The 26,755-nt window shown below is 38.5% G+C and overlaps 2 protein-coding genes across 2 annotated transcripts in view; one reads left to right on the top strand and one right to left on the bottom strand.

Moving 5' to 3' along the window:
- The window catches only part of apbb2b (amyloid beta (A4) precursor protein-binding, family B, member 2b), a 52,464-nt gene extending 45,631 nt beyond the window's left edge, over nucleotides 1-6,833 (top strand). Inside the window, exons 17-18 of the mRNA XM_079238129.1 lie at nucleotides 126-305; nucleotides 2,669-6,833. Of these exons, the coding sequence (XP_079094255.1) occupies nucleotides 126-305; nucleotides 2,669-2,839 (351 nt within the window). The 3' untranslated portion in view covers nucleotides 2,840-6,833. The remainder of the gene's footprint in view (nucleotides 1-125; nucleotides 306-2,668) is intronic.
- On the bottom strand, nucleotides 6,595-24,498 carry LOC306773907 (putative methyltransferase NSUN7; the record flags this gene model as incomplete). The annotated part of the gene is made up of 13 exons (XM_079263851.1): nucleotides 6,595-6,623; nucleotides 7,829-8,033; nucleotides 11,924-12,044; nucleotides 15,574-15,691; nucleotides 15,870-15,971; nucleotides 16,224-16,367; nucleotides 18,334-18,547; nucleotides 19,982-20,165; nucleotides 20,515-20,667; nucleotides 20,741-20,877; nucleotides 22,052-22,110; nucleotides 23,755-23,937; nucleotides 24,390-24,498. The coding sequence occupies 13 exons, from the start codon at nucleotides 24,496-24,498 to the stop codon at nucleotides 6,595-6,597; spliced, it is 1,758 nt and encodes a 585-aa protein (XP_079119977.1).
- Between the last annotated feature and the right edge of the window lie 2,257 nt (nucleotides 24,499-26,755).

Here is a 26,755-nt window from a genome sequence, read left to right as displayed (position 1 = left end):
TATATAAAACCTGGTTTGTATTAATGCCTCTATGATGAAATCCAGTCAAATGCATTAAATACAGTTAACATATATGTACATATAGATTTTTTTAAACTAATCCGAATGCTAATGTTTGTGACTAGGATGAAGAGGAGGTGCTTGTGGAGTGTCGTGTCCGTTTTCTGTCCTTCATGGGTGTTGGCCGTGATGTGCACACATTTGCCTTCATCATGGACGCCGGCAGCCATCGTTTTGACTGTCACATCTTCTGGTGCGATCCCAATGCTGGGAGCGTGTCCGAAGCCGTGCAGGCCGCTTGTATGGTGAGTCGCGACACGTCATGTAACTACGGTGGTTGAGAAGGGCAAAACACATTTACATTTTAAATAGAAAACACGCATTAACAAATGTGAAACTAAAATTACATTTTAGGAGATAAAACACAAACAGAAATCTTGAAACAAATGAATAAAAGATGCCTCTTAATGAAATGTTTTGCTTACCAGCTCTGACACAGTGTTTACTGATTCTGCAAATATTGTTTGTTTATCAATAACTTCATGAAACATGTTCCGTGCAATTCTTGTCTTTAAAGAAGCGCAGCTGACTTCCTGCTTGCAGCTGAACTACCAACACTTTGTTTGTACTATTCAATTTAACTTTATTTGTATGGCACCACCTCACAACAATGTTGTCACAGGACACTTTACATACACATCATTTCAAGCCAATTCATACAGATCCTATAATAGAAACCAACTGATTGCATCGAGTCATGACTTCGATCTAATCCCCCATCCTGAGCATGCATTAGGCGACAGTGGGAAGGAAAAAACTCCCTTTTAACAGGAAGAAAACCTCCGGCAGAACCCGGCTCAGGGAGGGCAGCCATCTGCCTCGACTGGTTGGGGTGGTGAGGACAGGAAAGACAGAACAACATGTACAGCTGCATTTATTCAGGAAGACCTGCGGCAAAAAGGAGAAATAAGTTAAAGACGGCAATATTGTCATATATTTTTACATTAATATATTCGAGAAATAGAGCGAGGTACGTCTCAGTGCATCAGGTAACATCCCCATTGAGCATAACCTGGACAGTTGGGTCCTGTACATGCAGACTCCAACTCAGGAGATGCTCATATCCTAAAGTACTACAAGATGAGGTCATTGCTGTGTCCCTTCTGGTAGTTGAGAGTAACCTGAATGTCGTCTTCATAAGGCAGCATCTTTCCAGGATCCCTGTCAGTTGAAAAAAAGGACAATTTTACTTGGTGGAAACAGTGACTAGTGGATTACCAGGAGTTTTATGAGACAAGTTCTTTTATTTTAGTCACTTTCTGCATCAGCTTTCCAGTCAGGTTTCACATTTGCACGTTTTTTTTACTTTTGCAAAAGTTTTGCAAAAATATATATATATCTTAAATCAAATTTTAAAAAACACCTCTGTTTATTCTTTGCAAACTCTTCTCCAGAAGTTTTCAGAAAAACTCAAGACAGCAAATAGTTCAACGCATTTAAATAGAGCTGTTTCTATAGAGCTTGTTGTTTTCTCTTTCTCTCTCAGCTTATAGTCAGTTGATAATTGTAAGTTTTCTTTATATGGAAATGTTGCAAGAGTTAATTTTTTTTTCAGGTCTTACAGGTGTAGCAGCCGTTTGTTTGTTTTTTGTTTAGATTGAACATCTCATACTGTTTATTTTACATATCTATCTGGCGTCTCTTTGTCCTTGTTTCTTCTCTTCTCTTTGCTTTCGTTCTTTCTCCTTTCTTTGTCCCCCAACACTCTTGTCCAGCATTAATATGCACATTTATCAATAAATAAATTTAAAAATAAAGAATAATACTTGAATTTAGAAAAGGAGCTCTAAATAATAATAAAGCTTCTCTTGGCAAAGCTAATTTGTTTAGCACAATGCAGGAGCCACATCAACATTGTGGCTGCGATGATGCTGGACAGGACAAGTAAAAAAAAAAAAATTAAATAAAAAAATAGGGGGGGGTTTCTTGTAAGTGATTTTACTGTAGAGCTTTTTTTCTTGGCATCTGTTTAGTTTGCCCTGAATGCTTCCATCCTGACTGCATAGTGTTGTCGTCAAACCTATTTGCCAAAGATTATTGGGTTGAATTATTCGTCCAAATCAAAATAATCCAGTTTACGTTACAGTTTGTAAAACATCTCTGAAACAGTTAATCTGTCACCATCTAGTGACAGACTTCCTGTTTTATTAATGAAGTAGTTTATATGACCTGCAGTATTATTTCCCACTCTAATAAAACCTTATTAAACAAGTGTTGTGTGAAGGTGACCTCAGTTAAAACCAGTTTATTTTATAAATAGACAGTTAATCGGATAAAAAAAAAAAAAACCATCTTTGGTGTTTCTGCCGTGGTGTAGCTCATCAGTGGAGGCGTGTTATGTTCCTCTGCTCAGACTAGTTGGCCGCAGAACAGGCTATTGATCACACATCTGAACTTTAGATATATGATCACAAGTACATGCTAAATCTGATTGACGATGAAAGGCATCATCAGTCATTACAATTGATCACAGCCAGAATCCTGCACAAGCCTACCTTCCTTTTCTCTTTCCCTCTCATACACCCCTCTGCAGTCGTTTACTCAGCAGCTGTAACTCTCTGTTATTTACAGTATGCCTCCCTCCCTCCCTCCCTCTCTTGTCTCTCAGCTGCGGTATCAGAAGTGTTTGGTGGCTCGACCTACCTCCCAGAAGGCCTGCGGCTCATCGCCTCCCGGCGACTCCGTTTCCCGCCGGGTCTCAACTAGCGTGAAGCGAGGCGTCCTGTCTCTCATTGACACTCTCAAACAAAAGAGACCTGTTACGGAGTTACCGCAGTAACGCCAAGGAAACGGCACCAGCTCCTCCACCACAGTACCTAGTCACCATGGTAACTCGTCACATCGCTGCCAAAATCCTTCCCCCCCACAGACCCCAGCAACTTTCATCACGTTCGTTTGTTTTGTTTTTTTTGTGGGTAACATCACCTTTTCAGCTTTTGAGCTGCAATTCAAGTCTGTTTGCTCAAAAATCAAGACTCTCATGCCAAGTCAAAAAGAAAGCAGCCATGAGGAACAAGTAAAGGTGAAAGTGTACATAGAAGTAACCTTTATCCGTGTCAGCATAGAGGAAGAAGAGAACAAAAGCTGAAGTGCTCTTTTTAAGCAAATCGTTCTGATGAGCGCGCTCATTGCTTCTCAAACTGTTGATCTCTCTGTGCTCTAGCTGTATTATGTCTGAGCTGCCAGCATGACCTTCCACAGCAGGCCACACTCACTGTCAATTCACCTGGATGTCCTCTTAGTCTGTAGTGGCTCCCCCAACCCTCCGACCCTCCTTGTTATCCTTAGCAGACTGCAACTTTTAAAGGAGTGAAAAGGAGTAACAAAAGCCATCCTGTCTTGTTTTTGCTTTAACAATATGTAATATGTGGATCAAAACAAGAAGCCGTTACAGATTTGAGAGATGTGTCCGTCTAACTCACTCCGACCTGCTCAACTGGTCCTGCATGAACTCTTTTATCTAAATGTGAATCGTTCTAGTCAATATCAATTCACCGCTGCTGCTTTCAGAGACTGAAGTGGTGAGAAACCAGAAGCCGCATCGACTGTTTCTCCCGTCTTCTTAGTTCCTTGTTGTTTCTTTTAATGTTTGGTTTTTCATCCCAGCTGCATCAGAACAAGCACCGGATGGTCAAAACGAGTGGTGGCCTTTCACCCGAAGCATCCTTCATATCCTTCTTGTTAACGTTTTCTTTGTCTTTTGTTATCCTATGGAAAGCAACATGATAGCCATAAAAGAGGAAGAGACACAGGGATGGACAGTGCTGACAGTATGTCTCTCCTCTTGTCCTCTGCTCCCCCTCCTTACTGGTAACCATTGCTAGACTGCTTCTCCAGACACAGGAGACATCGGCATGCTGCTGCTGCTTGATACACATGCTGGAGGAAATTAGAAGGAATATTCCTTTAAATCCCACCTTGGTATCAGTCTTCATGTCTGCTAATAAAAGGGGATCGCCTGCAGGAAGAGAAGAAGGACTGGAAGAATGTGTTCTTCTACCTGGGTTTGGTTGTTTATTGTCCAATGTTTGGAAGAAGAGGAAACGAGTTCTCCGTTGCCTCGGTTGTTTGAGAGAAAAGCAAACTTAAGGGTTGCGCTGACTAAAACTTGCAGGACTTTCCTGGGCTGCTATCTATCTCCAGGGTTCTCCTTACTTGAACGAGCTTTCTCTGTATCTTTCCTTCACGTTTATCAGTGCCACAAGGTCACTTTGTTTTGTTTTGTAGAGTTTCTCATAAAGATGTCAGTTCCACACAGCTAGCTGCACATGTCCGGAAAGTCTAGATGGATGGCAATCACTTAGAAAGTCTTTATTTCACCAAAACTAAGAGCACATCCACTCCCTGTTACTGTTGATGCCGATTAATTACGACCTTCTGCAGCTGACTGTTTGCTAAACCCTTCCCAGACTTTTTTCTTTGTCCAGTTGCAGCCTGTAAGGTAGGATGTTGAAATCTTCACATCTTTGTGTGTTACACATGGCTGAACTCTGACCAAATTTTATTTAAAAAGAATTAAAAAAAACACAAAGCAAACTCTACTGATATGTTAAAACAAGTGTATATGTTTGCTTTGGAAGGTTTTTGCCTGTTTCATAAATGACTTCGTGAAAATGGAAGTTAACTTTGCAAATCACAGCTCTCCTGACATCTAATCAGTTTACATTAAAGGCAGAGTATGTAAGATTTTCAATATTTTCAAAATAAATTAACTTAAGAAAAATGACTACAATCATAATTAGACAGTTTTTTTTAAACATGTAGGTTCCAGTCTGTTCATATTTGATGCGTTATTAAATTACAAGTTTAATTAATGACAAAGACCCTTCTTGAATGTTTTCTGACCAGTAAAAAAAAAAAGTACTTTTAGTATAAGCCCATTCATTGCAGAGTGGCTCTGAGCTACAGCTCACAAGCGATTCCTGCCCTCATTGGAGCTGGCAAGGAGGACAGGTGAGGGGTGTGTTTTGCTCATTACTGCCAACCTGTGGTCGTTTGTGGAGGTAGTAAATTTGTGGTTTTGCTCACGACCTGGTGTTTGCCACCTGGTGGTGGAAAGAATCGCCTTGAAATCTTACATACTCTGCCTTTAAAGTGATTCACCAGGTGTTTGGGATCTGATCTGGAACACAGTAAAACTTACATGAATGACTATCATCTTCCCAAATATTCCCAGAAATAAAATTAATTCTAATAGAACAACACTCTACTTTTCTACTGTGGATGTCCACTGCAGTTTTTTTTTCTCATGGTGACTATCGGTGTAGCTGCCGCCACCATCCTTTAGCAGAAAAACACAGCTGTGTTTGTTCTCAAACCAGCTGATGGCATAAGATTAGGTTTGCATTTGCTTCTTTCTAAACTAGTTGCTAAAGATCACTTAAATTTGTGCAGAAGTAATTTTAAGCTAAATTTCAGCCATTTATACCTTTTAAGTCAACATACAGATGTTTTAACAGTAATTTAAGGAGTAGCGGTTCAGCAAACAGTCCAGTTGTTGCACATCTGCAGCCATATGGTATTTTTGAACAGGCAAGGATTTGATATTCGTCAAAACATTGTCCACCATAATTTAGACAGCACTGTCTCACACAGTGTAAATATATTTTCTGTTATTCCTCATCATCTTGAGTGGCATTCGGTATTGCTATCAGAGCTTAAAATGATAATTAAAATCTATATTCCTGATGTTTTTTTTTCAGTAAAATGACTAAACATTTGCCAATTCTTCCAGTGTAAGCTTAGTCTAGACATTTTAAAAAAGGACAAATGCTTGGTTGTTCAAAAATACTGAAACAAAGCCTCAACATCTATGTGGATTACATACTAGTGACGTGTTTTTCTCACACCTGAGATGCAAAGTGAACATACTTAGTTTGAAGGAACTAGTTTTGCAACAGAGATTATGATAAGAAAGTTCCAGTCACATCATCTTCTTTTTCATAAGGATGCTGAAATGTGAACGACACGACGGAAATCTGCGTGTACATTTGTTGTAACGTTTGGCATTAATTGTCTGTTATAAGCTATCGTTTCCTTTTTGAATGTCTTTTTTTTTTTTCTTCTCCTGTTTTCTCGTTATGAAATGCCTTTTTTGAAAACCTACCAAATGGCCAAAGTGTAAAATACTTATATACTTTGTTGTAGATAAGAATACGAGAGCATATAATGAAAATGGCTGAGGCGATTGGAAATTTTCACAGTTGTCACTTAAGTTGATACTGAATTTAACTGTGCAATTATCTATGCATTCTGTTGATCCGGAGAAAAAGGAAAGTCACGAAAAAAGCCTTGCATGCCCTCTGATGGTTGGAAAAAAAAGACTGTATGTATTGAACAGAAATATTTTTTATTTTATTTATTCTATTTTATAAAGGTATTTACTGATTTTATTAGTCGGGACAAGTATAGTCTCTTGACGCTGTCATCGTCTCAGTTCCTGGTTGACTCTCAACACTACAATTAGCTCCGCTTTGCAGAAAAAGAAGAAGAAAATAAGGAAATAGAGGAATATGTCTTCACCTTGTACAGTGCTCACCCAGAGCTGAGAGTCCACTGCTGCTCTGAGGAGTCAAGAGAGGAGGAAGAGGAAGATGGAAGCAGCAGTAGACTCCCAGCGTTCCTGTCAAGCTCACATTTAAAAACCAACAAACACACACACACACACACACCATTTACTAAGGATGGATGTGTTTGCTTCCATTTGCTGCTCACTGATTTGTACACTTTATCAATGTAATCAATTGTGAGAATAAACAGCATTATGAAATACACCACCTGGCTTGTGTGTGCGTGCGTCTAGTTACACAATACAGAGAAAATTCTTTTTTTTTTTTTTTTTTAAATCAACAGTAATTAGTCTGACGAAGACAAAAACTTGCAGATTATTTTATCATAACTTTAAATGATTTAAGTGATTTAATGTATTTTCATCGAGTTTCTGCTCCAAGATATTTTCAGTATAAATTTTCTAATGCTTTTAACTAACAATTAAATATTACTTCTAAGAAGATCTACAACATTACAGTATTTAACATTTAAGTGATATTGCAGAGGTGAACTGCTCACTATAATCCAGGCAGAAAGATTGAGGATGAGGATGCCGACATGTTGACTAACTGACAACTTGAAGCCCGAGACGGAGTCTGGGAGACAGAAACGCCATTGTTGCTGTGTGGAGTGCTTGTGGACTGAGGGGGAATAGGTGGCAGGACAAGCTCTGCAGACTTCTTCCCTTCCTGTGCTTTTCCCACATTTCCTTGTCTCAGAGGTTTAGGGATATCTGTCAGTGTCCTCTCGGCCCCTTCGGGTTGTGTGTTTTGCTTTTTAGAGGCTGTAGGTGGAGCAGGACGATGTTTGCCAGAGAGCGAAGGTGACGTAAGGACCGCCTGCTGTGACTTAATCACTTTATTGCCACTGATTTTGTGTGCAAGAGCTGTGATGGGAGACAACTGGCTGGAGGGTTTTGTTGAGGAGATTAAAGCCAGCGTAAGTCGTGGTATTCTTCTTGGTTTACTTCTCATCTGCTGCCTCGTGTGTTGTGACTGAGTCGCTTTTTTCTTTGTTGATTTCTTCTTGGGACTTTTAGTTTGATGCTTTTGGGCTGAGGGATCGTTTTTGTTGGTTCGTTTTTGATGTCTTTTTGCCATCCGTTTACGCCTCCTCTTCTTACCCCCCTTCTCATCCCCCTTTCCCTCTACCTTCTCCTCCTCATCCTTGAGGTCTTCATCGTCTTCATCCTCTTCATTGTTGAAAGAATCCTCTGGACTTGGCCCATTTCCCAGCACTGCTTCTGCCAGCCTCTCTTGGCTGGAGGGGGATGAAGGTTTGCTGGGAGCTGAAGTAGCTCGATTTTTCTTGCTTTTTGTCTTTTTGTTGGTTTTTGATGGGTCAGGAATAATATCGCCCAAGAGGCCCTTTGCTACAGCTCTTGCCAGCACATCCTGGACTGTTTCTACCTTAGTGGGATCCGCCTGAAAAAGGAAGAGCATTTTGTGACATAAAGAAAAATAGACAGCCTTGGATTGTTTCTGAAGTCACTGCCATCTAAAACACCTGTAGCATTAATAAAACTCTGTACAAACAAGAAGTCTAAACATTAATCGTGACTGCTAATAAGGAGGTTGGCTGTTGGATTTCTCTATCGGTGGTGCCACATTTTACCACCTCCAGAAAGAAGAATCAGTACCATCTACTCATGACCAAACTGCATACAAGGAGAGTGTACGTGCTTGAGGATAAAACTGCTTCATCTGTTTTGGTGTGTGGTAGTCACAGCTAAAGTGTGCTCAGGCTCTTTACTTGTTTAATCAGGACGCCTCCTTGTTTGATTTCTTGCTTGTGTTGCTCTCACTCTTCCTCACAGTGTAATGTGTGTCATGTAGGTGGTTACCACCTACAGCTTTCAGAAGACGTGGACTATCATGGATCACAGATCTTTTCTCACTTTTTGAACAGCAGAAAAACAAGAACACACATTTTAATGTACGTACAATATTTCAAATTCTCTTTTAGGTCAATTTTCTGTAGACAGGAACCAATTAAGGTTTCTGAACCTTCCCTGGCACTCCCACTATGCTTAATTCAAGTGGTATTGATTTATGTCATTTACAACCAGTGCTGCTCCACATCCAGCTAAATGCTAAAAATTCTTTCTTCACCTTTGATGGTTAAAGTTCTCCTCAGATTTTTTTTCGTTTTGACATTTTGATACGGCTTAAGTCATTTTGAACTTTAATTATCCTGTAAGAATGAAGGTTTGCTGTAAAAAGTCCGGCTTTGCGACAGAAGGAGGGAAAGTAATAACAGCCTGTCAGATGTAATTAAACACTCAAGTTCTCTTCTGTCTTGTAGATAAAGGGATCATAAATCTAATGAGAACATTGATCCATTTTTTTTAGACATTTAGTCCAATTCAGGGTCACAGGAAACTGGAGCCTATCCCAGCAAATCACTGGGCAAGAGGCAGGGTACACCTTGGACACCAGTTCAACACAACACAGAGAGACAAACAACCATTCACACTCACAGGGACAATTTACAGTAGCCAGTCAACATGCATGTCTTTTCTTTGGACTGTAGGGAGAAGCCTGAGGGAACCCATGCAAACTCCACACAGAAAAGCCACCCTTCCTCCCCAGCCAAGGCTCGAACCAGCAACCTTTTTGCTGTGATGTAATGTAGCCACTATGCCACCATGCTTAGGCGTAGTGAAGGTCATGTATCTTGACCGAAATGCGGCGCAAACCGTCAGCTGGGTCAGTTACCATAAAAATTTGTCCTTTCTTCATAAAAACTCCTGTCTTTGGTTATCCACTAACTTTGTTGCATGTTTCAGTGAAATGCCGCTATCAATTACTTCTTTTCTTTAATCAACACTTTGCTTTTTCAGCACTTCGGATAAAACTTGTCAAACTTCTAACTTTCCCCTTTTTATTATTATCATCATGCGCTTGTAAGTAAATGGCTCGATGTGCATCATCAGCATCATCTAACTGGTGCTACTCTTTGATTTATTACAAAGTAGATTTAGAAATCATCCCTTTCAGGAGCTGTCTTGGCAGCAAGTGTTTTTGAAATCTCCTCATATGCCCTCCAAGAGCTTTTTTTTTTTTTTTATCCGGCCGAGCTTGTGAGCAGCAGGTGAACCACTACAGAAGTTTCAGTGCAATAAAATCTGCAGTCGCAGCTCTGATGTGATTTAGCTCAGCAGGAAAGTGAATGTCGATGCAATTAGATGTGATTATTGGATTTTGAATGACTGCACTCTGGTGGATGAGTAACAGAGCAAGCGAGATCTAGCGCTGTGTATCTGTGTCTGCTGAAAAGATCCAGTTACAATGAAAAGGAATCAAACCTCATAAGCAGCAACAGAGTCAAGTGATGTTAGAAGTTGGTGAAAATAGATCAAGAAAAACATTTGCAAACATTTAAATTGACATAATTTTCTACCTGTTTCCTCATAAGATGAGCACGTTCATAAGCTTTTCTGGGATTCAACTCAGACATATTTTTTTTTTGTAGAAGTGCGTCTCACTCTACCAGCGCCAGGAAGGTTTTCTGCTATGTGGTCCAACCGATTAACTGTGTTTACACTTAAAAAGTGGGTTTATTGATTTACTGAAACGTGGAAACAGAAATGGAAAAGCGGAACATGAGGAAAGGCAGTTTGTCCAGTTCTTGGACATCAGTATTTAACCTGATCATCTTTATTGTTCAGTGCAGCCTGAAACCTTCGCTGAAGGTTCTTCAGGTCTTCAGGAATGGTTCTCCTGTTTTCTTGAGGGACATTTTGAAGCTCTTCTTTGGATGTTTATTGGTTTTTGATCCCACACTGCTGCATTGTTATGAGGTCCACTCGGAGGAGGACTCCTGAGTAGTTCTCAAACTTTTTTTTAATGTTTTACCACTGCTGGAATATTTTTTCAGTCAAGTATCCCCTAAACCAGGGTTGCCAATTTACATTTACAATTTGATCTTAAAAGATCTAGACCAGTAAAATCATAATCACATCATAATAATATCATAATCACATTATATCTTATATATATTGAAAACTAATATTCCTGGATATTTTTGTGCCCATAATACAAACCAAAATCTGTCAGCTGATACCTCACTTTGTTGGTGCAAAACTACTATTTCCAGTTCACCCAGTTGTGGAACGGTCTTCCCTGTTTGTTTAAATGCAACTCAAAGAAAACATCCAGGTATAAAGACTGGACAAGTAGGGAAAATTTATCGAAATATGTCTGCAGGCTCTCAGAAACGTTGGACTATTGTTGCTGAAGACCATTTTTAACCCATAAAGATCTAACCCATGAAAAAAATATTAGATAAATCCATTTTTATTTAAATATGAAGTCTTTATTTGTCTTTATACCAGCACATATATATATATATATATACATATGTATATGTATATATATATATATACATATATATATATACATATGTATATATATATATATACATATATATATATACATATGTATATATATATATATATATATATATATATATATATATATATATATATATATATATATACATATATATATATACATATGTATATATATATATATATATATATATATATATATATATATAGATAGATACATTTTTTGGAATATATTAACTATTCATTGCTATGTAACATGTCAATTTGCTTATAGTGTAGCCTTCTGCTTTCTGGTGTCCCATTAGGTAGCAGAAGACAACAATTACATTGTGTTCCACAGAATTTAAGTATTGTGCATAAAGTGATGCCAAATATATCATTTCAGTACGTGTCATATATGTCACACTGCGTTTTTATGGGTTACATGGAAACAAGAAAGTCTAACTGGCTGAAAAAACATCAGGGAGGGTGGCACAAGACCTTTACACGGTGTGCACTTTCAGCTTTATGTTTTTTCCCAACATGTTAAAAAGAGAGAAGGGATAAAGCAGATGATGCAACAAGACGGGACGGAGGACTGGAAGAATGACAGGAAATAATCCATTTGTCTTTGTTGCGCTGGAATGTATCAGTGGCTCGGGCGTATTTCATCTCTAACTTGTCACGTTTTTATTGAGTATTTGAATAACGCTGCAGTGTTTTCAAGGAGCAAGACGCTACATTTGCGTGTTTGTGTGTGTGTGTGTGTGTCGACAAGCTGACTGACCTCCCAACAGACAGTAAAAAAGTGCCACCTCAGCACTTCTGAAAGGTCTTGTTGCAAAGTAATCAGACGCAGACGCTCGCACGCGCCATAAATTTGCAAGCACATCACAAAATCTCTGTTCCCCTTCAATCCCCAACACAACCTTGTCCTTTACATTTTTCTCTCTTCGCCCCAGACTCTCTCACCACGTCTCTCACCTGCCGCGACAGTCTGGCGATGAAGCAGCCGTTAGTGAGGTGTGATGGCTCGAGCTTGAAGAATTTGGAGTCTGTTGTGTCTCCTGATGGGGATTCACCTGGGAAAATTGGACCGTTCACCCTGAGAGAGCAGCACAGAACAGCTCATGCAGACATTGCTGAAACACTGATCCATCACTGCCACGTTAGTTTGGTGAGGTATAGCTGTCATCGCCTGGAAGGAGGATTACTGCCACAGAAAGGAGCAGTTTTACATTACACCAAGGTGCTATTAGTTTTTCAGGCAATCAAACACAGAAAACTTCACTGAGTTCAGCTTCTGTTGCGTTTTGTTGCTGTTGCTTGTATCCATCCATGCATGTAGACACACACACACACACACTTGTGTAATTATGCAAATTATTCAGTAATTGAAAGAAAGTGCTTGCAGAGCTTCACTAGCTATTGTATTTGGGTAACTGACAGAAACGTGGCTCCTACAAGAGAGCAGTCTTCTGAACATGTGGAGAAGATGATCAAATTCATTCAAGTAGGATCTGCTTGAATTAGTTTTATCATCTGGGGGTCTTTGGGCTGCAACGCTTGACCAAAACATGACTCTTCAGCCCTTGTGTACTGGCTCTAAAGGAAAAATGGGTGCAACACTGTGTTGACAGATTCAGTTTACTGCATAGATTGTATATAAAAGATATATAGTCAAATATAAAATATTGAAAATATAAAATAAATAAAACCAAAAAATATAAAATGTATATAAAAGCGTGTTGCCAAGGATGCTGGCTATCCTGTATGTTTGATTGTGGTGATAAATTAGCAGGCAACAAAAATGAAAACATTAAGACACATTTTCATAGCAAGCACACTGAAGTCGTTGCAAAGTGCGAAGTTGGAAATGAGAATACAACAAACAAAAAAACAACCTGTTTCACAACTTGTGTGGAAATCTGTCCCATGCAAACATACTTTAGCAGAATACTTACGCACACACACAAACTAAATTATTAAAAAATCGGAGAATATATTCATGGAAAAAAAAACTTGAAATAGTTTAGAAAATTAGAGATATTCTCTGCACAGACTGCCATATAAGGACAAGAGCATTAAAATGACAACAAACTGACTCCAGCAGATGTCTGCGATACTGAGCAGAAAGCATTGTTGTCCAGTTATATGAACTTTGAGAGTGTGTTTTTTTTTTCTAAAAACACATAAAAACAGTAAAACGTTCTCTGTTTTGGTTATTGGAAGTTAACTTTTCAAAGTCGTAAAAGCATCAGCGAACAACCCAAATGCATGTGGAAAGAGAAGATGCTGGAAAACAAATCGACTGGGAGAGGAGTTGTGATTCTGATCAGACAAGGTGAAAAATGCAGCTGAAGGAAATCAGATTTACACCCAGAAAAGTCTGACAGACAAGACTAAAATAAGCTTTAAACAAGAAGAAACAGGGTAACAGTGAGCTAATGAACATTATGAGTGGATGAAAGTGATACTCAGTGATGAATCACAAGTCAGATTTAGACAAAAGGATGACAAAACTTATGTTTTGTGCAGATCATAAATACAGAATAATATCTTGGAAAAAAAACAGGCAAATTTGCTCAGTGAAAGGATTTTGCAGATCAACAGTAAATGTACAATGTACAATGAAATGTTGGATAATCTTTCATTATATTCATTCTAAGAGATCTGTTGGGCTTCATGTGATCTTTTTCTTTTTCTTTTCTAGCTTTCTACAATTGAATACAGCTTAAAAAACATATTCCAAGAGGGATGAATCAGCGTTTTTTCATCAAGGGGTGAAAAAAACCAAACAGTATCAGAGCTAAACTCGATAAAAGTTACTATTTACGCAACAAAATGCACAAATCAGCAGACTTTGGTGCACCGGGTATTTTCTCTGTGTATTTCTCAACAGACTACCTGTTCAGAGCTTCAGGAGTTTTCTCATTACTGTTAAAATACAGAGTTTAAATGCCAATGAGACCTACAGACACAATGACATTCTCAGTGCACAGATTGTCAACAAGCAGCTTTGTTTGCTCTGTAGATCTTGAAGTGGAACTATTATGTGCATTTCAGGCTAATTTATTTTTTATTTCTGAGACCAGAAGGGCTGGGATTGATCGAGTTATTGTCACAAATCGCTTTATTTACTTCAGACCGACCCTCTCCGTAGGCTCTCAGATCAGCCTGTGGGCAAAACGAGTGGATTGAGACTCTTCCGCATTAAGCCCCGCCTCTCGCCACCGCGCTACATCGGTAGCGCGCACCGCACCTGCTTTTGCCACCATTGTAACATCTCATAAACAGAAGGATTAGGCTAATATGAAGTCAATTAAAAAACAAAATGCAATGTCAACACATAGCATACAGCCCTACATGTTGGAACCTGAATCAGACCCTGAAAATGAAGTGGAAAACAGCAACCCACAGCAACGAATGCAGCAGGATGTCTCTCTTTGGTAAACTCACCAGCCATGGTTGGAAATAACTTTATCCCACGTTTTCCACCCGCCTGATGTATTTGTACATGCCCTTGTTAACCAGTAGAAGGTAACCAATCACCGAACCTTATCCCCCGGGACGTCACAAGGATTTCCAAGTAGAAAAAACTCTCTAAAACGACGCGTTTTTCGTTGCCATGGAAACCGAACGGCGAGCGTGCTGGAACTCAAACTCAAACTTAAACATGCGTTTAGGTGATAAAAAACAGTGACGTTCACATGTCTGATGAGGATTCAACACTGTAACACTGTAGAAAGCTCAGAAAACTCCAAATACCATGATAGGACCCCTTTAACATTTCATGCTTTGTAGCTGGTTTTTAAGGCCCTGATCAAATGATCAAATGACGTACCAACAACTTTGAGTTAGCTGCGTTAAAAGTAATAAATCTGCTGTAAAAAGATGGTAGATGCAGATTCATTTTTGAATGTTGCTGGTCAGTTTTCTCTCTATAGACATATAGGTTTGTTTGTGGATTCCTCCAATCGCAGAGAAGGTGGCAAGACTTGTGTGTGTGTGTGTTTGATTTAGTTGTTTAGTTTTGCTGTGGACTCATCTTTCATTAAAACTATATAATAACAGAAATAAAGAATAATTTGAAACAAGAATCTAACTCTCTATCTAACCCTTTTAACACAAATGTGTTGTTTCTTGTGAAGGATAAACAGCAGAAAATGATTTTTGTGAAGAAGTGGGCATGAAACAGAAATCTTCTCCAGCACATTGACCCCGGCAGTCGGATTAACTCCTGTCCCCACGGCAACAGCAGCTGATCAGTTTTCGCTGACATCAGTCTGGTGACTCTGACCTCCCACTGTCTCTCTTTTGAATCCACTCATACCAACAGTATACAGGAGGCTACACGGCTATCTATGCATGGCACTCTAGCCAGATATGTAGACTACATGAAGTAGTCAAAATGATCCAAGCAAAACTATTTTAAACATCAAGCTACATTAATAAAAAAAAAAAAAAGGCAAAGTTGATGTCAATGCAAAATTTTTGTGATAGTTTTTCTCAGATGTTGCTATACTCTAATAGTTTGACTTTATCACGTCTTCAAGCCAGTAACAGAAGAACAGAAACTTTCTATGGACAAATGGACGCTTAATAGAAAAAAAAAGTGTGTGTGTCTGCTGCACCTGAAAGGAAGCAGTTTGTGGGGAGTGTGTGTTTTCTCCAGCACTCTTCCCACCAGCTGTTCATTTTCCTCAGGATACACTGAGCGTGTGCAGTAGACCACCGTCTGGACCCTCGGGACTGCAAAAGCAGAAGGAGGAATACATTGTTCTCATTATGGCGTCGATATTTTACCAAAATGATACATAACAGAGACATCGGGACAAGTTGTATGTTTGCTTTGTAGAATCTGTAGTTCATTTTGTCGTGCATTTATATAAACCTTATGTGTGTGTGTTTGTTTTCAGTGTGTACTCACAGGTGAGAGCGTGTGCCAGCAGTCGGGCCTGCTGGGTCGTCATAGAGTTTAGTTTGCTTTTGGAAACAGAACCGTGAGATAAGTCTGGCAGCAGCTTCCAGTCTGTCAACAAAAGGGTTTTACACCTCCAGTTTATTTACTGAAAACATTTCATTTCATATTTCTGGCACAAAAAAAAAAATCGTTTATCGTCTCTAGTTAGAGACTGCGCTTAGTAACGCACTGATTTCTCACTTGGCTTTTTGCTGTTTCTGTGCTTTCAGTAAATCCACAAATTCTTCAGACCGTTAGACACAACATCACACATTATGTGTAACAAATATGATCCTTTTCGCACATCTCTTTTCTGCATACCTCCGTGTTCACTGAGCATGGCGTTTACTGGATCATTGAGGGCTGAGGAGGAACACTGAGGCAACACTATGATGACCTTTAATCTTTGAACAGCCGGATCCCACTCGTCCAGACTGCAGAATGCCACGGACAGGACCCGAACATCTACAGTAGGATGTGAAGAAAAATAAAATCTGATGTGTGCAGTTTTTAGCTGCAGTGATTCAGGCTACCTTACTTTCTTTCTATAAAGTAAGATAAAATAATATACTGTGATCACAATCTTGTCTGCATTCAGTTTTTGGTGCTGAAGCAGGTCGTTTAATCAGCATATAACTTTTTCACTGCTGATTACCTGAATGTATCGTGTTTTACGCTTCTGAGGATTGGGTGCTGGTGAAACTTTCAGACTAACAATGAAGCGGAACTTAGCAACATGATACGCAGGTATCAAGTGCAAGTAAAGCTGCAGACCTCATTATCCCCGCAGCACATTAAGCTGTAGGCTACACGCGTGGGTCTGGAGCTTTGTATCTGATGTACCCCCACAGAAGATGGTAACCCTGCCAGATGAACTCAAGTTCCCCATCATCATTTCTGCCTCTTCGTCTGTGTTCAAACATGCGATCATTTTGACTCATCTTAACCTTTAAAGTTTCTGAAACTTCCATTTAAAGGAAAAGCTTTACATTTAGTCAATAACAGCAGCAAGAGAAGGATGAACAGAGGGGGCTCTCTGAGCAGGAGGCTTATCACCTGAGCAGAGTAAGCGTTCAAAAACACCAGGAGGAGCTTGACGTGACAGACAAATAAAAACAGAAAGCTCAACTTAAGCTTTACACACATGTTGTTGGTATTGTGTAGTTTTGTAGCAGACGTAGCTGCTATTTGTAACTGCATGATGTGCAGCAGGGATGCAGCAACTGTGGAACTGTGAAAAAGATGCTTTTATCCAAAGCAACTTCCATGTGATAAATGATTTAAAGTTCTATGTTTGTTTGTAAAATCTTGGATGGGTTGTACTTGAGCCTTGAATTTCCCCTCACGGATGAATAAAGTATTTTTGATTGATTGATTAACCTTACACGCATGTCTTATGGGTGGGAAGAAGCCAGAGAACTCAGATACAGAAAAGGCTACTATCTAAACCTCCCCCCCCAGCCAAGGCTCAAAGCAGTGACCTTCTAGCTGTAAGGCCTCAGCGCTAACCACCATGTTAAACTAATGTGTCTCTGAATATTGCAACAGTAAAGATAATGGTTTGGAAGGTGATTAAAAATCAATTCACAGATCAACAAAATGTGAGATTAGTTTTATTAGAACTTGCATGTGGAAGTAGCTGTTACTGAAATAGTGATAAGATCTGTTCTGAATTATTTCTATGTTGTGAAAATATTGATGCTTTATTATACTATATTATACATACTATATTGTTGGAAAGCCTAAATTGTACTACAAGCTATAAATTGTGAGGATAATGCGTTGGTAGAATGAGCAACGCAGCCAAACATGTGGATATTTCATTCATGTTATCTATTTAATAACATACTCTTTGGCAGGTTGGAGGACCAGAGCAAGAGTAGCATCTGTTACCAAAGTCTTTTTTGGACAAAGCTGGCTTATGCGGCTTTTTGTTGGAAGTCGGAGATGGGAAACACCCCACCTGAGTTTATCATGTTCCAGCTGAAAGTCATAAAATCAGTACTTTGTGCTGACTGTTTACTTACTGACAAACTAGCTAATAGTAGCAATGCAAACTAACCAACCTTTATTACACTTAATGTTGCTCATACAATAAAATGTAAACATGATTGAAAAGACATGCTAATAAATAGTTAAGTAGAGCAACTATCATAACTGTTTATGAACATGCCGGTAGTCATGTTGGATTTTAAAAACAAGGTTGCTTCAATTTTCCGAGTAAGAAACTTGACTATTAGCGACATTTCAGTGAGTTGACTTGTTGTACCAAACTGAGGGATGACTTGTGTGTTGACAGTGATTACTAAAGCAAACTGAAGTGGGATTCAGTCATGACATAACTGTGAATAAACGCCACAGTTAAAAGTGTGTTTTAATGAAAGAGGCATAATTTCTCATGAGATTTTGGCCAGGTCTTCGCATCACTCACTTTTGATTTCCATTTGTCTGAGCAGCTCTTGCATCTCCTCCAGTTGTGAAGGTGCGTGATCTGAGCCGCACACCAACACTCGGCCCGAGCGGGCAGCGGCCACAACAGCTATATGAGCCACAGTCACGGCCGAGAAGAAGCCCACGACCAAAACATCCCCTTTATCAAACAGCAGGGGTTGTAACACACTCACTGCCACGCACACACTCCGGTCCTACAAAGAGAAGCACACAAAAAGACACACATCTTAGAAAGTTATTCGGATGGGCATTGAAAGACTATATTAGATTTTTCCTACAGAAACTCCCTCCAGCTGTGCATCTCAGCCACTTCAAACCAGCTTCACGGATTACACAGTTTGTATCAACACAGTCTGGAAGAAGGAAGTCAGTCTGGAAAGTTAAAAACTTTTAGTTTGCCTCCACGTGAAGATGCACAGATTGCTCAAGCTGAGCATCCATCAAACAGATAAGACCATTTAAAATGCTTATTATTCTGTTTTTGTCTAAATCTTTTCTCAGGTAAATAGATGAAAGAGTTCATCAAATGAACTTTACAATGATCGTACAAATCATATTCTTAATGTGCAACTCATGATGAACTGATGCATTAATTAATGAAGACTTTATCATGAAGTCCTGTTGTTAATCATAAACTAATGATGATCTCAATGTTCATTCATGTGATTACTCAACCCCCTAATTGATCATCAATTGATGAACATTAACAGTTAATAATCAAGATATTGACATATTTGCCAGTTTAGATAGAAATATATTTGAAATTATAATTATAAATACAGACAGAAACAGAACAAGACACAGGTGTAATGACTTAACTGATGAGTCCAGGTGATTCTAAAGAAATGGAAAGCAAACAGGAAACAAGACAAAGAGGAACAAAACAAGGAAAAAAAAAAACAAAATAAGACAGGAAACCGGAGCTAAAAAGACACAAACTGTACAAACCATGACAGGATTTGTAAAAGTGCTTTAGGTGACGATTAATAAAAGTTTGATTGTAAGTTTATTTTTTGTTTTGTTGTTTCTAAAGCAGCCATGTATTTTATATCAAACATTTTCATATATACCAGTGTCATGTCTTTGTTAAATGGGCTGCATTAAATACAGCGATTTTAAAACACTAATAGTAAATCCAAGTGCTTTTACATATCTATGCATATTCAAGTGAACTTCTTTGAGTTTGTCTTGCATTAAATAATAAAATAAAAAATCAGTAGTAGGAAATTAAATTATATATTTGTATCTAAACTGGCAAATTTGTTGAACAGTTAGGGCTTAAGGGAATAAATCATGAATGAACATTGAGATCATCATTAGTTCATGATGAGCAACAGGAATTCACGATAAAGTCTTCATTAATTAATGCATTAGTTCATCACGAGTCACACATTACTTTAATTTGTACCATTATTGTAAAGTGGTTCCAAACTGTGTTAGAAAAGGACTGAGGTGTTGCATCAGTGATGACTCAGATCTCACACTTTTCTATCAAATTGTACTTTTGGTTCTAAGATGGATGGATAAAAAAAATTATAAACAAGAAAAAAAAAATCACAAAATTGCTTGCAGGTGTCTCCGGCTCCAGAGGGGGGATATGTTTACGTTTATCCTGAGCAGATTCCTACCTGTATGTTCAGCACATGTGTGTTGGTGAAGGCACTGTACTGGAGCAGAGCGTGCAGATGCTGGGAGAAGACCAGTGTGTCTGGACAGAGAGGGTCCCTGCTGAACGCTGCCTCCCTCAGGTCGGTCATATTCTCGGCTTCTTCCAGACCAGCACTTTTAAACACCTCACACACTTCATTAACGCTAAAGACACAAGAAAATATGTTGCTGTTTTTTATTTGAATAATTTAACACGAGCACGTCACTGTTTTCTTAGTAAAGGCAACAAATTCTGCAACATTTTTATAAAACACTTTAAGGGTGCGTTGAGCTGTTTCACATTATAGTGCTAAATGACAAACTGATTGGTTAAACTTTAACATATGTACTTTGGCTGATATACTCCCGGAAACTATGAAATATTTCTACTTTTAGGTGAGCCACAAAGCAGAAAGGTGGAAAAAAAACTGAGAAAGCTTCAATACAAGTCCCTGATAACAAGACTTGACCTGCCCCTGATCTAGAGCAACATTTCTGGAGCCGAAGTTGCTACCTGGTCTTCAGAGTGTTGATCCATGCATACAGGGGCAGGCATTTTGCCCTGTGGTGTTTTGTTCTGACAGAATCAGACAGATAACAGGAGACGCTCCACAGATTCTGTTTCACTCTGTAGCGAGCGAGAGATGCTGCCAGCTTGATCTTACACCTGTAATAAAAACACCCCATCACACCAGTGTTCATCACAGAAATGAGTGTTAGCACTTGACAATCACGCTCACTTCTGGAGGCTCTTTTCCAGGTCTCTGACTTCCTGGATTCTTTCTTGTCCTTCCTGTGGTAACCGTTTAGGCGGCATGAACTTTCTGTCTTGGAAGTCAAACAACATCACCATCGCCAACGGCAACAAGTCCTTGCACTGCAAACATGGAGAAGTTCACTGTTATTTGTTAAAGGATCCAATTGATAATAATTAAGATTATTCTCAGACACTAAACTTGACCAAATGTGAGAAAAAGTCATTAGTTTAAGTTCTATATTTGATGTTTTCATTGAATCTGTGTTTTTGGTTTTATTTTGAAATGTTCACTTTGGTTACTGTGTGCCTCGGTCAGCTTGATTTTGTATCTTTTCCATCACATTTCTGAACCAATACCAGACAGACTGCTGATATATATATATATATATATATATATATATATATATATATATATATATATATATGTATATATATTTGTTTACATATATACATATATATATATATATATATATTTGGCCCATTAGCAAAATGCAACAAAAAATTTTACATTGCTTTTGAGAGAATATTTACCATTTATTACCATGTAAAATGTTAAAATCATTATAGTGTAATCTTCTGCTTCCTGGTATCTATTAATGGGCAGAAGGCCAGTATCAGATTGTGTTCAACAGGATTTTGAGCAAAGTTTTAAATGTCTCAGAGACTTATGTATAAAATATTTTACGTTTGACTTTATAGGATTAAGGGAGCTAAACCTCTCTCGGATCCAGTGCAAGCACAACATTGGCTGACACCAGAACTTTTCAGTGAGTTAAGACATGAAAATGCTCTTTAAAGCTGAATTTTTATGTTTATTTCCATTTTATGTGCGCAGAAGGTGGGATATGTATGTTGCAGTAAGGATGTGTGCTGAATATTAATGAGCTATGAGGTGGTTTTTATAGTCTCACTTGCAGATTAACAACCTCTCAGCCTATTCCCTGTGTTTCCATAAAGTCACCATTTACTCATACGCACAAGCACGGACACACACGAACTGAGTGTGTCTCTTTATCAATGCATGTGTCATTGCACTTTGTTTTATAGTGTGTTATATACTTTATATTTTAGTCTTCAAATTGGAAAGCTGCTCTTTTTTCCTCTCTGGGATGCATCACTTGTCTCCTATAGCCAGGCAACGTACAGACCTGAATATAAATGGCCTTTAAAATGTCTCGCCAGCATTGTCAGAGAGAACACAAATCTGAAGACAAAGACCCACACATGATCAAAGCATGTATTCGATCAAATATTGGGTTGTAAAAACGCAAATATAGAATCAAACGAGACTCACAATTTGCTGAGATGTGTGGAAGCAACTGTCAGAAATGACGTTCTCAAGTAAATCTTGATCTAGGAGCCAAATCATGTCAGAGAAAAATAAGCTTTAGATAAATTTTATGAATCAACAGAGAAATCTGAGCAGGTAGGTTATTATCAAATCAAATCAAATCAAACTTTATTTCTGTAGCACTTTTCGTGCTTAAAACAATACAAAGTGCTTTACATAATAAAACAATTTACATCAAAATAGATAAAAAACACACACACACACATACACCCATAGTCCCCTTTCACCTACAATGACCCTCACCCATGCCCTATTAGCCCCGAGAACAGTTAAGAGAAGATGAATGGCCAGGTACATTTGTACCAGATGTGCACCAGATAAGGAAACGATATTATGAGCGTTCCAAGTTTATGTTGCATTTTCATATATATGGACATATAACATGTATGTAAAATGAGAAAGTGGGTTTAAACAGATAATTAGCAAGCACGTATGTAGAAACATTAGTATTCATACAGAGTTTTATATTTACTCTCCAAAGCGCACACAGTCAAAGCTCAGCCTCTTTCTGAGAAAAATGTAAAGATTGCCATCCATCCATCCATCCATTTTCTTGACCAATTAAGGCTCGCGGGGAAGCCGTAGCCAATCACAGCAATCATTGTGCGAGAGGCAGGCTACACCCAGGTAACCATGTAAAGATTGTTAGCTGTTAAATGTCCTGCATAAACGCTGGAAGCTAGTGATCACAAATGCATCCTAAAATTATTTTCACATGTATAAATGTGAAAAATGTGTCTTATAACTAATTAGGTTTTGCAGAGGTTTGTATGCATCCTAATATTTCAGAGTTTGTTTTGATGCCACAATATTTTCCAGAACCTAACCACGTTGTTTTATCACGACTACTTCATTATTATCTTTGGATGTGCAGGAACATCAGTATCTGGACTGGCAGTGATGATGGGATGTCAAAAACCACATGGTTAGGTTCAGGAAAATATTGTTGTGTTTGAACTAACAGGATGTTATCTCTGCCACATTTTTCACATTTATGCTTCTGAAAGGCATATTTAGTATCATTTAAAATAGAGAAACAAAGAAATTAAAGCTTGTTTTGTTAGTTCATCCTGTTCTGCTGTGACTTTAGACTGAATTCTGTGTGGATTCAGCATCACTTTCATGTCCACACGTTGTCATCGAACAATACTAAAAAGGAAATACAGAAATGGGCGGCTTTAAAATAATGTTTTCAGGTAAATTAAAGCACCATAAATAAACCTCATGCACACTCTCACAAAGTGAACACACACAGCGCTTCACAAAGTGCATTTATGGATGTGTGTGATGCACGCACCTCTTATCACCTCCCACACAGACATCTGCAGCACCTCTAACTCGACTGATGTGCATTCACATGGAGAAATTAAATATATGACTATATACTATTAATCTACAGTCTGCTGTTAAAGACTCTATTCAGAAAGCAAATATTGGACTAGACGTGTGCTGCTGCTCCACTGCCATTCATTATAAAGATAAGGCTTCCTGTTAGGAGTGTGAGGAGGTGGAGGAAGAGCAGATGGAAATTTTCTCCCTGACTTAAACCATCAGCCTGCTTCTTTCTGGCACAGTATGCACTTCAGTGGGAAACACTGAGCAGAATTTGGATGCCAATGTGCTGACTTTAAGAGGAGTAATCTTACATTTGAGTGTGTTGAAGGCGAGCTGGTAGGCCCGTTGCTTCGTGGCTTTGTCTCCACTCTCAGGCAGCGGCGTGTCTGTCTTTTTTGCATAAGTCAGCAGCTGATGTGAGACTGGCTTCTCCACCTGAAGCTGCTGGAAAATAGCTGCTGCCTGTGAGTACACCTGATCTGACAGAGGAGACACTGAAGGATGGAAATTTGACAGAAAAAGAATTGTTGTGCAGTGGTAAAACTAGAAGTTAGAAAGCATTTAATGGAGTTGTGGTGTTTGTTTTAACCCCATTCCTCTGCAGGAGTTTTAGATAATGGCCATTTGAGCTGGAGTTTATTTCCAGTTCAACCACTTAGCTCATGCTGTGGATGATCTAAACACCAGAACACTTAAAGGATATTATTAACCGCTCAGGTGTTTTCACTACTTCCTTATGTCAGATTACCTGCAGTCATGAAGTCACCCCCCCCCCCCCTCAAACTTTAGGATAAAGTTTCAGTGCTTTGTTTTTTTTCCTTTCTGCTTCATCTGATGCTCCCAGCTCAGCTCGCTGACTGCAACCTGAGGCCAAGCAGACTCTTTACTCTTTTATTACAGTTTCTTTTAAATGTGATTGGATTCGTATTCCAGGATTGAATCTCACCTGGGGAAGGAGCTGATGGCTGAAGATGAGGAGGCAGCAGTAGTGTGGAGAGGTGATGCTGCTTGGTCTGAGAGTCTTGGTCTTGATGAGAAACGATCTCCTTCTCCATCATGGAGCTTGTATTCAAGTCCTCATTGGCGCATGCTGCACAATAAGATGGGGTAACAGAGTGTGTGTGTGTGTGTTTCCATTGCACACGTTACACACAAACAGCATCATTATGGAGAGAAATTTGTGTCTTTATTATCCAATCGAAAAAGTTAGATTTGAAACCAAAAATGATTACTGAGAGCAAAAACAAAAAGGGAGGAATAAATTTTTTTTTGTAGAGATAGAAACAAATTAGGTTCCAATTAAAAAAATATATATATATTTGAGAAAGCATATTTCTCCAACTTCAATCAAAACTAATGTTTTTAAATCAAAACTACAGTTTTCTTCAATCAAAACTAATGTTTCTAAGTCAGAAATTACAACCACTGTGCATAAAAATAAGTCATTTTCTGACTTACAAATATTAGTTTTGATTGAATAAAACTAGTTTTGATTTAAAAACAGTTTTGATTGAAGTTGGAGAAGTGTGCTTTCTCAAATATATATATATATATATATTTATATTTAATTGGAACCTAATTTTTTTCTATCTCTACAAAAAAATTTCATTCCTCCCCTTTTTTTTGCTCTCAAAAGTCATTTTTGGTTTCAAATCTAACTTTTTTGATTGGATAATAAAGATACAAATTTCTCTCCATACATCATGACTAGAGAAGCAAAACCAAAAGTGTGTCAATAACTTCTGCAGTGACTTTCAGACTTTGCATATTTTAATAAAACAGACAGAAAACATTGTGTGTTTCCAGGGGTGAACCTGAGGGCTACAAGTGTAAATAAGAGGCACACAATCAGCATCATGTCTGACATGTGATCCCCCTTCTGTTTTCTGTGAATGTGAAACGGTGCTGGAACACGTCAGATGCGTAATTGGGCTCCTTGTGGTTCAATTAGGCAACTGTTCAGAAACATCCACATGAATTAATGATGCTCTGCTGTCCGGCTCTGGTCCACCGCTAACTGACCTGCTAAACTCATCTGTGCATTTCCATCACTTCATTGGTTGTTTGTTTGTTACATTCTACATTTTACTCTTACTCTAATTTTAAACCAAGTTTATGATTGGACTTGTTGTATTTATACATATTACATAACTGTTTGGCATAGCCTGACTCGATCTCATTAAACATCCATAAATATTGGGGCCAACAGCTTCTAATTAAAAAGGGCAAATTAAGAGAAACAGAGTGGAATCTGCTGGCGCTGCATTCATTAATGTTTAAACCTAAAGTTCGAGTTGATCAGAAATGTGCAGCATGCCCAATAAGGCCATGTCAGTGTAAATGGAATAAATGAATGAACATCAAACAGCAGTGATTTAATGAGTGTCAAGCTGTTTTCTGCGCTCCACAGACAAAAGCTCTAAGTCCGCTTAAGAAGAGCAGCTCTGGAAGAAAAGGCTACAGCAGCTTAGTGTAATCTGCGTAGAGCATGATGAGCTGTTTAAAATTGCATAGCAGGTCTTACCGTTGTCATTCAGAACCCTCCTCATGGAAACAACACTCATCTTCACAAGAAAAAGAAATGCGACCTCAGCAAAACTTCCGAATCTTTGTAGAAAATGCAAAGTGCTTTTTTCTGCCCTTCACTCTGCATTGACTGTCAGTCACTGTATCGACTACCTGGAGCTCTTCCTACCTCTCATCACCTATCTGTCATGCATGGCTTTGCTCAGGAAGTGTGGCCACCTGTCCCGAGTTTGAACCGCCATGGCAACAATATGATAATGAAGCAGGCCTGATCTCTGTGTGACAGATATACAGTAAAATACACAGCAGACCCTGTTTTGGAAGAGAAAAAAAAACATGTGTCATCTTAACTTTGAAAAGGTTGATCACCTAAAATCTTTCAGAAGTGCATCCATGTGCTTTAATAGAAACATCAAGATGACCACAGGATGTCATGATGTCAACTTTGTTTCCACTTCAATGTAAATATTATAAACGAAGATACACACAACAGGTTGTAATGCAGCAAAAATATTACATTAATGCTTCAAAGTCAAATTATTCTCACTTCATGGCCAGGGTCATGAAGTTAAGGTTTGTTTTGTTGTTTTAAAGGTGGAGTATGTAAGATTTTCAAAATTTTCAAAATAAATTAACTAATAAAATAACTACAATCATAATGAGATAGTTTTTTTTTTTTAAACATGTAGGTTCCAGTCGGTCCATATTTGATGTGTTATTAAATTACAAGTTTAAATAATGACAAAGAACCTTCTTAAATGTTTGCCTAGCAGTAAAAAAAAAAAA

The sequence above is a fragment of the Telmatherina bonti genome (genome assembly GCF_933228915.1).
Source record: "Telmatherina bonti genome assembly, chromosome: 3".
Classification (NCBI taxonomy): domain Eukaryota; kingdom Metazoa; phylum Chordata; class Actinopteri; order Atheriniformes; family Telmatherinidae; genus Telmatherina; species Telmatherina bonti.
Note: the sequence above shows the minus strand (reverse complement) of the source record. Positions and strands in the feature narration are given on the sequence as shown.